The sequence below is a fragment of the Rhamphochromis sp. 'chilingali' genome (genome assembly GCF_963969265.1).
Source record: "Rhamphochromis sp. 'chilingali' genome assembly, chromosome: 10".
Lineage (NCBI taxonomy): Eukaryota > Metazoa > Chordata > Actinopteri > Cichliformes > Cichlidae > Rhamphochromis > Rhamphochromis sp. 'chilingali'.
The window spans coordinates 34,167,452-34,183,805 of record NC_137937.1 but is presented as its reverse complement, the minus strand read 5'-3'; the positions used below and the strand labels follow the sequence as shown (position 1 = coordinate 34,183,805).

Below are 16,354 nucleotides of genomic sequence, written 5' to 3'. Positions count from 1 at the left end.
CGCTGGGCGAGAGCCAGAGACAAAGCGGCAACGTCTCCACTGAGCCGCATCAACATATGCTCGTGTCGCTGCAACAGCTCATCCAACGAGACCGGGGCTGGGGCGGGTGACGCCAAGCCTGCTGAGTCCATTGTGGCTGGACCGTTCTGTCACAACGGGACTGAACGGACTCACGCGCAGGCTCTAGGTCTTGAAAGCACAAGAGTCTTTATTATGATGCACCAGGTGATTATTTACAAAAGTGAGGGGAAAGCCGGGCTCCGGGGGTCCACACACGAACGGGAAAGACACGCACACTCTCCGTCCACTCCTCCTCACACTCCACTCACTCGGGTAACACAGGGGTAGGTCCAGGGAATCTGTACACAGAGACACGAATGGGTAGTTAGGTAAATCGCTATGAAACACTTCTGAAGTCATTGAGCTGGGGTTACACTGACGAGGGTCGGCAACGGTCCAGCGACGAGAAACACAGGGCTGCCGTCTTATAAAGGAGCTGGATCACTCGTGATGAGCCACAGGTGCGTGGGCCAAGGGCAGGAGCCCGCAGGTAAGCTCCGCCCAGGCAGAGGGAGGAGGGAAAGAGGGGAAAGGAGAGAGCAGGAAAAAAAATAAAAAAAGGAATACAAAACATATGTAGCCGTACTGAGCCGACCGGGTAGGCACAGGGACCCTGACACTTTCACTGTTTTCATAGACCTTTGATCCATCTGTTGTCTGAACAGCTGATCTGATTCAGGGCTGCAGTGAGCTGGAGCCTGTCCCAGCTCATTTTGGCAAGCTTGGTCAGAGATGCAGGGTAAACTCTGGACAGATTGCCGGCCCTTCGTAGGCCGAACACAGAGAAACATTCTGGTTCACATTCATGCCTACAGTCAATTTTGAATCAGCGATTACTCAAATGTGCCGATCTGTGGATAGTGGAAGGCAGCTGTCATACCCAGAGACAACAGGGAGGTGCAGCAAGAACATTAAGCTCCCCTGTGAAAATCATTTATTTAAAAATATTTTAAAAAATCAGTTACCTAATAAATCAACATAATTTTTAGTTTAAGCTGTTAAAGAGAGCATCTCAGTTTTTTCATGATAAGAAATAAGAAGCCCCCCCCCCCCACCCCCCAAAAAGACAAAAACAAAAACAAAACCAAAGTGTTGATTGTCATAACTTCCTACTGTTTGTTTGCTGTTCAGCCATCAGATATTAAATATTTTAGTCTGTTTGTCAGAACAGTGGATAACCTCCAGATCTTCAGCACAGCATGAAGATAAGAAACAGGTTACCGCATAAAGCTGCCATAAACCAAAACCAGTGGCCAAGTGACTTAAAACCTTTGTGCTAAAGCCCAGACAAACTTCATCCTGCAAGTAACCCTAAAAACCTAAAACCCAATTGGTTGATTTGATTAATTGTTTACCTGTTAGTAAAACATGTAATAGTTTGATATTAAGTGCTGCCAATCTTGATCCTGACATATGACAGATTAAATATTTTGGACTGTTTTTCAGACAAAATGTTTCTACTTTAAGAAATTCCTGCATTTTTTGGTCTCACATTCTGTTAAATGTTAATGAAGCTGCTGGTCAGCTTGCCTCTGTGTTTTATGCAATCCCTTCAATATTTCAATTCTTTAAATAATATTAAAAAACAATGTGCCAAATATTCAGCTTTTTCTGTCTTTTATAATGAAATAAATTATTTGTTTAGATTTTGCAAATGCAACTTTGCAAGCAAAACATTAGACACGAGAAGAATGTCACAGCTGAGTAGCTGCTAACCACCACCCTGTTTTCAAAGGAAAAGGGCAAATATTAGATGTTTCTAAATGACTCATTACTCTTTAGTTCATTCAGTTTAATTTAAATATTTAAATTTGTTTGTGGACTGTTACACAGATCAGACTTCACTGCTGGATGTTTTACAGACCAAACAACAATCACATGATCATGAAATTAGTCATCAGATTAATTAATACATTTAAGAAGTGGTTTAACTGATTAATTAACTATAACTTTAAACCTTCAGCGGTAACTAATTACCAAACATGAGAATTTACTTTAACCACTTTTCTGGATCATCATTTCTAACCACGTAATTCGTTCTCAAATGTGCTTAATAACAAAAATAAGTGTTAGCGGCAGCCCTCGACTGGGGTTATGAGTAATTTTGATGACTTGCTGACCCTCTGCTAGTGCTGGAAACATTCACACATCCTTCCAGGGTTCACGTGTAGCCAGATATTTGTCACTTTTAACGGTGACAGTCAGAATAATAAGAAATACCCCAGTAACTGTTTTCTCCAATCACTACATAAAACGTGAGCTGCAATGATTAGCCAATAGATGATTCATCTGCAGCTGTTTTCATATTTATTCAACGTTTTCGGTCATTTTTAATAAACTGAAAGTAGAAAATTCTCCCAGTGCGCTTTTCTGCTTCTCTTGGTCTCGTGTTGAATATGTAATATTTTTCTAATTTAAAAGTAAAAAGATATTTGGTAACATCACTTTATGCTTTTGTATGTTGAGATTTCACATTATTTTTCTCCCATTTTATTATTTTATTGACCAAAAAAGACTTTGTACTTTTTTTAATCTAGATTATTTGATCATTTGTTTACATTTAATTATGTCTTAAATACGGTTCGAAAGCGCGAGGTTTTCACAGCACATGCTCTTTTTATCCCTTCTCGTAGACAGTAGGTTCATATGTTGGAGTTATGTCATCACCTTCAATCTTTTATGTTCTTATAGCAGATTTTTTTTTCTGCAGGTTGTTGGATGTATAACCTGCAGCCTTTAAATGATAACTCTTTACATTTATAATTAAAGGTCTGAAGGAACGCCACATTTGTTTTCTCTCTTCAGACGGTTTTGTTGATTTATGAGCGTCCAGCTGACTCGGCTCAGATTGCTGTTCGGGACGGTTTTGGGAACTCTGAGCTGGAGGCCCGAGCAGCTGAGAGAAATACGGCTTTTGGACATTTTTTATTAAGTTTCCTTTGAGTTCTCACCGCGTTGCTGTTGGTCTCCGTGTGAATTCTCTCGAAGCCCTGCGGCATTTTTCTCAGGCCAGCTTTATGAAAATGTGAAACCAGACAAATTTATCACCACAGTGCTCTGTGTGCAATTTGGAAAAACACTTTCTTGGCATCTGAACTCACACATTTCAGCGCACGGGTCAGAGGTTTATTTTCAAATATTCTCAGTTCAGATCTGATCAGTTGACCGGTGCTTGAATGCCAAGGTTCAAGTCAAACGTGTTGGAAGTCACAGTGAAGATCTTGAGGTTATGTGAGGTGAAAGAGAACCTGATTCTGCTCACATTTAACGAACATTCACAGCTTCATAGTTTCTCTTGTTTTGTTTTTTGCAGCGGGAGCAGGAAAACGCCATGACGCGTCTGAAGAAACAACAGGCTGAGCTCGAAGCCATGAGGCTGCGTTACCTAGCAACGGAGGAGAAGGAGGCGGTCCGACAGGACCGACAGGAGCTGGACAGCATCAGGAACGAGCTCAACAGGTGATGGTGATGATCAAGTTCAACAGACTCGGGGTGTCTTTCTGTTACGTGGCTGCACTTATCCCAACATCAGCAACCGCAAAGTGGTCGCAAAAATCAGCTCGACCAACCCAGAGTTTCCAAATTTAGCTGTGAGCACGCTCACACGAAACAGTTGAAACATCATAGAGAATGGCAGGAGTAAAGCTGTCTGCACGCTTAAGACTGGAAATGCCTCTGTAGAAAGAATTCACTATAAGCCAGCAAACAGCTGTGAGCAATTAGTTTTTTTAATTACAACCAACAGGAAAAAAAATAAAGTTGCACCTAAAACATGAATGAATAAAATTCAGTTTCTTATTTACGCTACTTTCCAGAGGACTGATGCATCCTTTGGCAGTAGCTTTTTCTCGTCTTGAGCATAAAAGTTCAGCAAATCTGCAGCATAAGTTACCATGGCAACATGCCTCATTTGTAATAATAAAATCTGAGCGTTGAACCTGAAAGTATATTGCCCCAAACCCTGCTTCACAGTACAGACTCCTGTAAGGCATTTTGTTTTCTTCAACAGGTTAAAACAGCAAGATGACAGATTAGGCCCCACCCCCTCTGTGCTTGACCCCGCCCCCGGTCTGGCTCTGAGCGAGAGCGCCGAGGAGCACCTGAGCCGCCTGTTGGAAGAGAGAGACGCGTTGCTAAGGACCGGAGTTTATACCCACGAAGACCGAATCATCGCCGAGCTCAACAGGCAGATACAGGAAGCCATGACGGACAGAGGGAAGCTCTGACCGCTGCTGCAGCCGTCCAATCAGAGTCTGAGTCACACCTGAGGCTGCAGGTAAATCGGCTACCTGTTTGAATTCAGTTCGAAACCTGAGTCCGATTTGATCACATCTTTGTAATTCTTCAGAAAGAAAACAAACAGGCGACACGTTTGTTGTAATTGGGTAAAATTTAAATGGACCCTTTCTGCTAATATCCAGCTTATATTTTTATTTTTTGGAAAATACTACAACAGCTTTTCATGATTTACAGTTCAAAGTAATCCCTGTAACCTGCATCCCCCCTGGCTCATCTGAAACGCGCTGTTTTAGCTCCTCCCCTTTCAGGACCACCCTCACTTTCAGACACACACGGGCGAAGCAGAGCCTGAGGGCTCCAACCGACCACAGACCACATCAGTCTGAAAGATGTTTATTCAGCAGATCCCGACTGCTGAATAAACATCTTTCCTCTGTGCTGCACAATCAGGCATTAAATTTTTCATTATTATGGTATTTGTGTATAACATATAAATAATTAATGTTAACCTAGACCTTTGTGCATTCGTGCAGATCTGTGCTGTGTTACATTTTGATTAAATGTAAAACAGTTTCCCTCTGTATTTATCACATAAAGCAATGAGACGTGCACAATGTTCCTTTTAAGACAATTACCGAGCAGCGGGGACATTTTTAAAGTAAATGCAGCATATTATTGAATTATTGCGCTCTCTGTAAGTATTTTTATTTTTTAAACAAGGCCTTGAGCCTCCTGTGCTGGCAGTGATATGTCACATGTACCTTAATCATGGAGTTTAATGTAGTGCAGTGTGTAAAGTTCGATATCAGCAGCGTCTATATGGAAAAAGGCAGCTTTCCTACGATTGGCTTTCACTTTAACGCAAAGATGAACAGCATGTAGCCTCTATGGATTCTGTGTCTGAGATAACTGTATTAGGGATACCCCCTCTCTGTGACATCATACAGAGCAAGCAGTAAAAAAAAAACCTGTGATATTAAGTATTCAGAGCAGTCTGAAGTCAGAGGTTTCAGCCCACAGAGAGTACTTGTACATGCACTGACCTCGTTATTTAAAAATTTTACCAACCTCATTATGAACATGCACCAATAGAATAGATATGATAGAAAATATAGCAACTTAGAACCTGAATGAGATCTTTTTCTCATGTGCGCCAAAATCTGTCTCCAAACAGAACTCAAGCGCATGATGGTGGATGAACTCTCCCGGAGTCCTGAAGCTTCGACAGCGTCTGTTACATAAATCAACCTCTATTTAAAATCTGTGTTTATCTGTGAACGAGTGAGTGTTGTATAAAAACTCAGAGTTTTGCTTTTAAAGCATCATCCTGCTGATTTTCAGTGTTTTACCTTTAAAAAGACAAATGCATAACGTTCAAAAACACTGCAACATTCACTGAGTGTCTGTTAGTGTATTAACTGTGTAAATAGACTCGTCCTTCATTTGTTGTGTCAGTGAACGCACCACAGACTCAAACGATGATTAGTTAATTGTTCGATTTCTTCCTTTATTTCATGTTTTGTGAATATCTGAAAAAGATATTCGGTTTAGTTTAACAGAGGATCAGGAAAACTTCCTTTTTTTTCACTCCATGCAGATAAATTAATTTTGTTGACGTTATTATGCTCATTTTTACATAATGGCTGCTTAGGAAGCAGAGAATAAATTATAATATAATAAAAACTAACTTTTGATTTTTGGATCTTGTTAAAATCAACAAGATCGGATGTTTCTTTACTAAAAACAGGAAACCAGCAGAGTGATCCTTGAGAGCCTGAAGCATTACTGAGTAAATGTTCTTTTTAAGTTATTAGAGACTCTGACGAGCCTGTGTGCAGTGTTGAGGAGTTTTTCTGTCTGACAGCAGGTGGCGCTGTAGCCTCAGAAACTCTCCTGCAAACACTGAGATCTAATTTATTTTTTAATGATCAGAGATGACTGATCTGTGTGCACGTGTGGAATAAATTATTTTGAGAGAAAAGCTGCTGTGTGTCTTTCATTAGTGTTTTTTAGAGAGCAGATCAGTATATTTACTCATCATTAAAAATTTTAAATTCTCCTGAAACCGTTTCTTTTAAATAAATTCATTTCTCTGTTCGCCAGTAAATGTAAATATGAGAATATTTCATTGGAGTCCTGATTGTGATTTTATTCTAAACCAAATGAGGAGGAAGAATTACAGATGATGTAAAAATGAATCTATAACTGCTGTTGCTCATTGGACTGGAGCTTTAGTACTCGAGTAATACAGGACGCAAGTAACTGAGTGAGGTCATTTATGATGCACACTTCCATGTGCCATCGGGATATTTTAAATTCTCAAAATATTCCCTACAATCCATCCAATTCATTATTAAACTGTAAGTTCTGCAAAGTTTCTGTTAATTACAGCTGTTAGAATTGTTTTTTTTAAAGCAGTAAATATAAAAGAGTAAATCCTAAAAATGCAAAACACTTTTAGGTCCAAAGTGAAATGAAACAGAGCTGAAGATGGACTGCGCTGAGCAGACAGACGACATGTGTTATAACATGTAGAACATGTTCTCTCACACACGCAGATGCATTAGTGTGTGCTCACGGTGAGCAGATGTTCCAGCTCATCCGTGCAGACGAGGACGAGAGGAAGACGTGAAGAAAAAGTCAAGTGAAAAAATGTTGATGTTTAAAGCGAAATCCTTTCAAGTCTTGTCGGCTTTCTGCGTTTTTACCTCCAGCTTTTAAAACTTCAGTTCAATTTGCTGCATAACAAGGATGTAAAATGATGCTCAGATGTTAGTGACCCTCTCACTGTTTTTATTCTGAAAAATGTTTTTACTTGATAAGTTTCCAAAGAAAGCCAGGAGCAGCTGTGATGCAAAAGTGATGTTATTTACAAACTGAGTTGGCACCTCTAGTTGTATCTCTCCTCTTTTTGATTTTTTTCATATCAGACATCATAATGTCATAATTACACCCAATGAGACAATTGAAACAAGAGGACTTTGAACTGAAACAATGGAAAGGATTGTAGCATTCCAGCCGGACTTTATTCAGACGATGCACTCAATGATCATTACGGATGGACCATGGTGGGGTATTCCAACCCATTTATTCACAAATTGCCATAGACACATCGTAAGAGCTGTAATCATAACATAAAACAAATAAACATTCACTTGATATAACCACGTTTCTGTTATGCTAATCAATTCACAGAAAAGGCACAGGAGGTGCTAGCATCAGCCTGCTAGATCGCTCATAAACTTATTAACAATCAAGTAATACATTTACAAATTGTCCGAAATGTAAACAACAAGTACAACACACAAACATACCTGTTCGCCTTCCAGCTAGATGCTAATTTTAAGATGGATGGAAAACGATAACCTTCTCATTAATCCTTTCTGCGGCAAGCAGTTGCGGTACGATCTTCCTTCCCGGAAGTTGCCCGTTCCGAATTTCAAAATAAGAGTCTAATCTATATTATAAGGTATAATTCGTTCAGGGATTTAACTATTTGAAAAATATCAAATAAACAAATAATCTGGGTCATTTACACTCCCACCAAATCATTAGTGTTCAAAAACATAACTCCATAAACATAGGAAGAAAGAACACAATGATTTCATAATACAAATAATGACCAAACAACAGAAGCATAGTATGCAAGGAATGGACTAGTCACCTTCCAACAATAAGACTAGTTTTTGAACTGGCCGTTCGAGCACTGACCGCTTAGTAAGACGTTCACCATTTTTGCCAAGTTTCCTGTCACCTAGACAGAGCTTCACTCTCCTAACCAGTCCATCTCTGTCCATTGTAGTCTCTACGACTCTTCCCAACCTCCATTCATTTCTGGGCAAGTCTTCATCCTTCATTATGACTATATCCCCGATCTGCAGGTTTCTCTTTGGGGTGTGCCAGCGTTGTCTAAAGGCAATGTTGGCTAAGTACTCTTTCTGCCAACGGCTCCAGAACTGCTCGGCCAAATATTGTACGTGGCGCCATCTCTTTCTCGCATACATATCTTCCCTTATGAACTTGCCGGGGGGAGGAAGGGCCATGGTAGACTTCAGGGTAAGTAAGTGGTTTGGTGTCAGTGGCTCAAGACTGTTGGGATCATGTAGGTTTTCAATAGTGAGAGGACGACTATTAACTATCGTCATTGCTTCATAGAAGAATGCTCGGAGGGAAGCATCAGGTAGGTTTCCAGGTGAGAGTCCAAGGGTCACGTTGAGAACACTCCTGACTGTTCTAATTTGACGCTCCCACACTCCACCAACATGACTTGATCCAGGAGCATTTAGGATGAAGTCACACTGCTTCTTAGAAAGGAAGTTCGTCAGTTTATCACCATCTAATTCCGTGAGGGCTTCCTGCAGTTCATTCTTGGCTCCTAGGAAGTTACTGCCTTGGTCAGATTTGATCTGGCGTACGGCTCCACGTATAGCAATGAAGCAGCGCAGTCCAATTATGAATGAGTCTGTAGATAGATCCTCCAGCATTTCAATATGGATGGCTCTGGAGGAGAAGCAGGTGAAAAGGAGACCATATCGTTTTCGCACACTACGTCCTTGCTTGCTATAGAAGGGTCCAAAGCAATCCATTCCACAGTAGGTAAAGGGTGGAGATGGATTTACTCGCTCTGGAGGGAGATCGGCCATTTTCTGTTCTTCAGTCCGTCTCCGAAGCTTCCGACAAACTACACATCGGCGAAGATAGGATGCAACCGTCCTGCCAATTCCTGGTATCCAGTAACCTCTTGTCCTAATTGCACTGAGAATCATCCCCTTGCCTTGATGTTTGACTTCTTCATGACAGTATGCTATGATCATCCTTGTAACATGATGTTCCTTTGGAATGATGGTAGGGTGTTTAACTGAGAGAGGAAGGTTTGAATCACGGAGTCGACCTCCCACCTTAATCACACCATTGTTGTCCAAGAAGGGGTTGAGGTGATGTAGCTTGTTATGAGGTGGCAGCTGACAACCTTTCTTCAGTAGCCGCACTTCCTCCGAATATGTTTGTCTCTGCAGATCTTTGATGATGAGGCGCTCGGCTTCTTCTCTTTCCTGCACTGTAGAGAGGCCGATTGACTTATCCTTGTTGATCCTTCGAAGAATGCGAGCCACTGCACAGATGGCGCGAGTCCAGGATGAGAACTTTGCCAGCCGATAAGTAAGAGAATCTTGTTCTACAGTTTCCGTGTTTAGAGTCCGTGTTTCCTTAACTTCTGGATCTCCGACTGACAGTTCCGGAGCCACCTCTTCTGAGAGGTCAACTCCCTTTTCCCATAGAAATGCAGGGCCGGTAAACCAGTCCGATGATATTAGCTCATGGACAAAACAACCTCTAGAAGCACGATCCGCAGGATTCTGGTCAGTAGGGACGTATCTCCATTGCCTTTGATTCGTGTAGAGATGTATCTTCTGGATACGGTTGGCTACGAATGTATGAAAACGTCGAGCCTCATTATTGATGTACCCTAGTACAACCTTGGAATCGGTCCAAAAATGCTCTTCAATGTCCACATATCCAAGTTCTTCCTTCAAAACATTGCTGGTTTTCACAGAGATGACTGCAGCCATCAACTCTAATCTTGGGATCGTGGTGACCTTTGTTGGGGCGACGCAAGATTTGGCCATGACTAAAGCACAGTGGATGTCTCCTTCTTCATTGCTAAGCCTTAGATATGAACACTGTCCATAGCCAGTAGTGCTTGCGTCGGAGAAGTGATGTAACTCACGTTTAATAACCCTTCCGAAATCTGCCGGGGCATAACTTCGGGGTATATTTATCCTCTCCAAGTTGTTGAGGTCGTTTTTCCATTTCTCCCACCGTGGACGAAGTTCGTTGGTTAGAGGGTCGTCCCAACCTGTTCCATGGCAGCACATCTGCTGCAGCACCTCCTTTCCAATGAGCAAAAAGGGGGCTATGAGACCCAAGGGATCGTACAGGGATGCAACAATGGACAATATGCCTCGACGTGTTGCAGGCTGTTCCTTAAGGTTGGTGCTGATCTTCAGGCAGTCTGATTCGACGTGCCATTGGATACCCAACGCTCTCTCTGAAGGTAAGTTATCAAAGGCAAGGTTGAGGTCTTTAATGTCTGATGCACGTTCAGTTGCTGGTATGCTTACCAGGACAGCTTTGTCATTGGACACAAACTTGTGGAGCCTAAGACCACCCAGGGCACAAAGTTTTCTGGCTTCTTCTGCTAACTTGATAGCCTTCTCTGAGCTGTCTGTACTTGTGACTCCACCGTCGACATAGAAATTTCTCAGAATGAACTGAGAGCCTAATGGGTATCAGTCTTTATTTTCTGTAGCCAAATGCTTCAATCCGTAGTTCGCACAGCCAGGCGATGAGGCTGCGCCAAAGATATGCACCCTCATACGGTATTCTTGGGGCTGTGCACCGAGATCTCCTTTCTTCCACCAAAGGAAGCGCAGGTAATCCTGGTCTGACTTCTTCACATGAAATTGGTGAAACATTTTCTCTATGTCGCACATCAATGCAGTGGAGTGCAACCGGAAGCGAAGAAGTACACCGTTGAGATTGTTCATCAGGTCAGGACCAGTGAGCAGATGATCATTCAAACTGGTTCCCTTGTACTTGGCAGAGCAGTCGAACACCACGCGCAGTTTGCCTGGCTTCTTGTCGTGGAATACACCGTGATGAGGTATGTACCATTTTTCGCCCTCTTTCCCATCATCGTGGACTTCCTCTGCATCACCCCTTTCTATGACCTCCTCCATGAACTTGATATACTGTTCTTTGTACCCTTCATCCTTTAACAGCTTCCTCTTTAGATGGCTCAGACGTATGACTGCAAGCTGTTTGTTGTCAGGTAAGGTAGGTCTCTCCTTAAAGGGCAACGGCATCTCGTAGTGACCTAGACTGTTCTTTTCGATGTGGTTCTTGAGTTTGTCCAGGAACAGGATGTCCTCCTGAGACACTGGTTTGCCGTCTTCCTTAGCATCCTTAAAGTCAGATTCTAGAATGCGAATGGCATCTGCCGGAGTGACTGGTGGGAGCTCCCTGACTGCAACTCGGAAGCACTGTCCCGCCGTACTTGAGGTGTCGGGGCATGTCGACGTACCACCAACTATGCTCCATCCTAAGTCGGTATGAATTGCATAAGGCTCATCGTCTCCTCCTGATATGACGTCTCTTGGTGCCATTGCTCGTGCGCAGTTATAGCCTATCAATAAACCAACCTCACAGTCCTGTAGAGGTGGAATCTCTTCTATGACCTTGGAGAGATGATTCCACCTTTTAGCTGTCTCGCATGTTGGGATATGGGCTCTGTTTACTGGTATGCAATCCTTGGTATAAGCAGGAGGAAGGTCGATGAGGAGGGAAGAGCGATAACCCCGAACACAAAGCCCTGAGACTCTTTGGCTCTTTACGATCACGTCGCGTCCAATCATCGTAGTTAACTTCAGCTTAACTGGACAGGAATCTGCCTTTAATACATCACTCAGTTCCTGGTCAACAAACGTCGTGTCGCTTTGCGTGTCCAGCAAGGCGTAAACCAGTTTCTCAGTTCCTGTATCCTTTTTTGACACCCACACAGGCACAATCATTGATGTGTTAGTTGGCTGTCCGGTAATCACTGACATTGAAGTTGCAGCAGCCTCCGTTTGGCCGGCATTGCTCAGGATAGTGGTTTCCTGTGGCAGAACTCTTTCCTTCTTTAAATAGTTGTCATCGTGTAAACAAGTGGGATGTTTACCCTTGCACGTGTTGCATGAGTGTCGATGTCGACAGTCTTTTGCACTATGTCCAGGTTTGGTGCAGCCATAGCAGAGCTTATGTTCTCTGACAAAATCTCGACGCTCCTCCAGAGTTTTAGCAATAAACTTGGGACATCCATGTAGTCTGTGTTGATTATTTTGACAGAAGGCACAAGGAGACCTTTCCTTTCCTTTAACTGGCTTGAGCCTCTCGGTGTCAGCCTCAGTCTGTGTGTTTAGAACGCTTGCCTTGTTCCTCTTAGGGTCTCTGCTGCCTTGTTTTGCAGTGCTCGACTCAGAGCTGCGGAGGGCATAAGCTGAGGTGATTGGATTGCAAGCAATCTCTGCCTCTGTCGCCATAAATGTGGCGAAGTCCTTAAAACTGGGGAATTCCTTATTGCCCTTTAAGGCTTCAGTAACCTTCCTGTTCCAGTGAGATGCTATCCACTCTGGTAGTTTAAGGATTAGCTTCTTATTCTCTTCACAGTCGTTCAGTATTTCGAGGCTCTTCACATGTGTCATTGCATCTTGGCAAGCGTTTAAGAAATCTGAGAAGTCTCTTAATCCTTCTGCATCTCTTGGTTGGATCTTTGGCCAATCTGTGAGCTTATCTCTGAAGGCTTTCTGTATAATAAAGGTTTGGCCATATCTGTTATCCAGTTTGTTCCACGCATCCTTATAAGCGTCGCTGTCATTCCTATAGAAAGTTCCTTCTAATGTTTTACGAGCTGGGCCGCCTACATACTTCCTCAAGTAATAAAGTTTGTCTGCTGGGGAGATGGCCTTTTTGTCAATAAGTGACATGAATGAAGTTTTCCACTCAATGAACTGAATGGGGTCCCCACTAAATACAGACGGCTCTGGAACTGGAAGTCTATTTAGAGCCATACTGTCTTGTAGGGCTTGGGCAAGGGATGACACGTTTAGGTCGGGTGGCGATGCTGTGACGGTGGGAGTTGGAGGGTTGATAGCTGGGGGAACATGATGATTTCCCACTGAACTATTAGAGGAATGGAGACTGCCTTCCTGCGAGGCTACCTGGCTGTAGACTTGCAGTTTGGCCCGAGCAGCCCTCAAATTCTTTTCTGCTTGAAGGCGTTCAAGTCTGCGTTTTTCTACTTCCATTTTTCTGTGCTGTTCCTCTATCTTCTCCATTTGTCTCTCTTCTTCCAGCAACCCTTCAAATTCGACTTCCTTAGCAGCTAGCTCTGCTGCTGCATCCGCCTGTTTGAGTGTTAGAGTAGTGCTTTTGTGACTACGGATTGACTTTGTCACTCTAGATGCAGTGGATCCATAGATGGAGCGTGCGTAGCTGTTCTTAAGCAGCTCCCTGAGACGGCAATGTACTTGTTCTGCATCATAATCACCATCGAGATCTGACATTCTCTCGTAGGTAACTTTCATAATTTCGGCTGTAACTGCCTCACAACTGTCAACGTGACGTCTTAATTCTGGAGAAGGTGTAATGTGACTTCGTATTTCAAGGTAAGTGTTTAACACAGTTTCTTTCTCTTTCTCCAAAGAATCCATCAAAGATGCCAGCTCGCCTTTACTAATGTCTGACTTGAGCTGCTCTCTTGACTCTCGGGCTCGAATCTTCCATCTTTCGTACGTTGAGATGAACTTTCTTTCCCTTTTTCTTGCTTCCTCCTGTTGCATTTCGAGCGCCTTTGGAGTTGGGATTTTTGTTCGAGTGGAACGTCGGAGGCCTTCCTTAAGCTCGCCTTGTAAGTTGTTCAACGTTTCTTCTCTGCGTTGAATTTCCTTCTCCAAAAGTTCTATTTCCGTAGTTTCTGATGTGTCTTCAAGAGACGCCTTAAGCCCTTTGATTTTATTCTGCAGGTCGACTACCTGATGCTCTAGTTCTGCTTGTGAGGAGGGAGTCTCCATTTCCTTCATGTTTATGTTATTTGCTTATCTAATTTGCAGGCTTTAGTTAATGAGCTGCTTGTGGTTACTATAACTTACAGGCTGCATTAACAGAAGGGAGGAGAATCTTTGCACTTTAAACCAAGTTGAAATAGAAGCGGATAACCAACACAACATTGAGAAGAAATGTATAAAATCATAAATGCAACCTGCTAGCTGTTGCAAACTGATGTGGTAAAGTAAACCTCTTATGCTAAACACAGATCAATACACCATTACTATTGTACAGTTACAAATTGAACTAAATGCCCCTCTTTCACCCCCTTTTGGGTCAGTAGAAAGAATGATAAATATACAGTAGTGGTGGTAAATACCAATAAACAAAATTACTTCACTTGTTATTACTTCATGTCCGTTGTGTCTTAATGCAGCAGATGTCCACAGTAGTTGACGACCTTCTCTCTCCCTTTAACCACCACTGATGAGAATGAATGTCCTTTCCTTGTCGATTAGAATGAAATGTTCCATACCTTTTCTGACCGTCACATCAAACCATTAAGCCAGCTGCATGATGATTATAGAGTCTCTGTCTAGAAGACCCATAGAATGGCACTGAGTTGCTCCGTGAAATGTCTTGTCAATCCCAGACGAATAGCAACACAGCTCCGTGACTCGTCCTCGTGGTTCTGTGGTGCAGGATGGCAGCAGGATGATGCGGGGGATCAGCTCTTACTGTAGCATTCCAGCCGGACTTTATTCAGACGATGCACTCAATGATCATTACGGATGGACCATGGTGGGGTATTCCAACCCATTTATTCACAAATTGCCATAGACACATCGTAAGAGCTGTAATCATAACATAAAACAAATAAACATTCACTTGATATAACCACGTTTCTGTTATGCTAATCAATTCACAGAAAAGGCACAGGAGGTGCTAGCATCAGCCTGCTAGATCGCTCATAAACTTATTAACAATCAAGTAATACATTTACAAATTGTCCGAAATGTAAACAACAAGTACAACACACAAACATACCTGTTCGCCTTCCAGCTAGATGCTAATTTTAAGATGGATGGAAAACGATAACCTTCTCATTAATCCTTTCTGCGGCAAGCAGTTGCGGTACGATCTTCCTTCCCGGAAGTTGCCCGTTCCGAATTTCAAAATAAGAGTCCAATCTATATTATAAGGTATAATTCGTTCAGGGATTTAACTATTTGAAAAATATCAAATAAACAAATAATCTGGGTCATTTACAAGGATGATCCAACTCCTTCAAGTCTCTTTCAAAGGATGGCAGTTGTTTCCAGTTGTCTTTTTGTGTCTAAAATTTTGGAGCAAGTACAACCAAAATGGAAACAAAAAAATGGGTTTTAAAATCAAAACATACGGACAGAAGACTCAAAGAAAAATGCTTTTGAAAACAGAAAATGCAACAAAATAAATGAAAAGCAGTCAGTGTTTACAAGAGTGGGACAGATGAAATGAGATTCACATGCAGCCTTTAATTATTTTCTTCCCTTTTTTAAGCCAGAATGTTCACTTATTAACCCTCTGAAGTCGTCATCAGTGACAACCTGAATCCAATCAATAACCTGAACTCTAAAATCTAGGCAATCAGAACCTGTCATTTTTGGTTTTACTAAATTGTCCTGCCTTTGCAAACAGCCAGCAGAGAAAAGTGTCAGTGGAAATGCAGCACAACAAATGCACCTTACACTTTTGCTCCTAAAAGTCCATTTAGTCTTCCTTCAAAATATAGGGTTAGGGGTATAAGAAAAGTAGGACTGTGTTATAGCTGCTGCTAGTTGAATGGTCAACCTTCAAATATTGTGATTCCATTTTTGCCAGATGTTGGATATTGGAAAGTCTCGAAAGCCATTCACTGATGTCAGCGGGTCATTTTTAAAATGTTCTGCTGCTACTTTGTAGTGACTTACAGAAAGTCTTTGATACAACAGATTTTAGAGTATTCAAGAAACGTGTGAAGAACAGGATTGGAGCTATAGCTCGCATGTGGATGAAAAGCAACATGGAACAGACACCAGAGAATTAATGATACAGTCAATAGTTAATAGTCAAAGGCCATTTAAAGTAATGATACTATAATTTTATCATTTAATATTCTTAGGAATGGTTTTAATTATTGTATCTTTTTATATATTTTCTGTTATCGTGTATATTTTCTTTCCAAGTAAACATATATTTATTGTAATTTCTTATCTTTGTATATTGTGGATATAAAAGCCCAACTAGTCACAAGGGTTGGAAATTACGAATAGCTATACAATCTGTGCAACATACCACTTTTATTGCACTGCATTGCATTGTCTCTATCAAATAACATTTAATATGTAATAATTAGTAACAGTAATTTACTCTTATTTCTTTCGTACAGACGATTCAAATTTATTTTGTTCTGGGAAAAGTCAATCCGGTTGTTCAGTGATGACGCGACGAA

At 41.9% G+C, this 16,354-nt stretch overlaps 3 protein-coding genes across 5 annotated transcripts in view; 1 reads left to right on the top strand and 2 right to left on the bottom strand.

The window, feature by feature from the left end:
* Positions 1-6,280, top strand: part of cep120 (centrosomal protein 120) — a 39,513-nt gene extending 33,233 nt beyond the window's left edge. For all 3 annotated transcript variants that reach the window (XM_080894002.1, XM_080894003.1, XM_080894001.1), the window contains exons 19-21: positions 3,374-3,519; positions 4,070-4,336; positions 5,474-6,280. In XM_080894002.1, the coding sequence (XP_080750128.1) occupies positions 3,374-3,519; positions 4,070-4,286 (363 nt within the window). In that variant the 3' untranslated portion in view covers positions 4,287-4,336; positions 5,474-6,280. The remainder of the gene's footprint in view (positions 1-3,373; positions 3,520-4,069; positions 4,337-5,473) is intronic.
* Positions 6,281-7,309: 1,029 nt separating this feature from the next.
* On the bottom strand, positions 7,310-10,576 carry LOC308404529 (uncharacterized protein). The gene is made up of 2 exons (XM_080894606.1): positions 7,614-10,576; positions 7,310-7,420 (listed from the first exon to the last, which is right to left on the bottom strand). The coding sequence occupies exon 1, from the start codon at positions 10,170-10,172 to the stop codon at positions 7,956-7,958; it is 2,217 nt and encodes a 738-aa protein (XP_080750732.1). The 5' UTR covers positions 10,173-10,576; the 3' UTR covers positions 7,310-7,420; positions 7,614-7,955.
* Positions 10,576-15,034, bottom strand: LOC308404527 (uncharacterized protein). The gene is made up of 2 exons (XM_080894605.1): positions 14,929-15,034; positions 10,576-14,735 (listed from the first exon to the last, which is right to left on the bottom strand). The coding sequence occupies exon 2, from the start codon at positions 13,914-13,916 to the stop codon at positions 10,587-10,589; it is 3,330 nt and encodes a 1,109-aa protein (XP_080750731.1). The 5' UTR covers positions 13,917-14,735; positions 14,929-15,034; the 3' UTR covers positions 10,576-10,586.
* Between the last annotated feature and the right edge of the window lie 1,320 nt (positions 15,035-16,354).

Coding starts and splice junctions, on each gene's coding strand:
- LOC308404529 (XM_080894606.1), bottom strand. CDS start 10,172: ATGTGCTGCCATGGAACAGGTTGGGACGACCCTCTAACCAACGAACTT.
- LOC308404527 (XM_080894605.1), bottom strand. CDS start 13,916: ATGAAGGAAATGGAGACTCCCTCCTCACAAGCAGAACTAGAGCATCAG.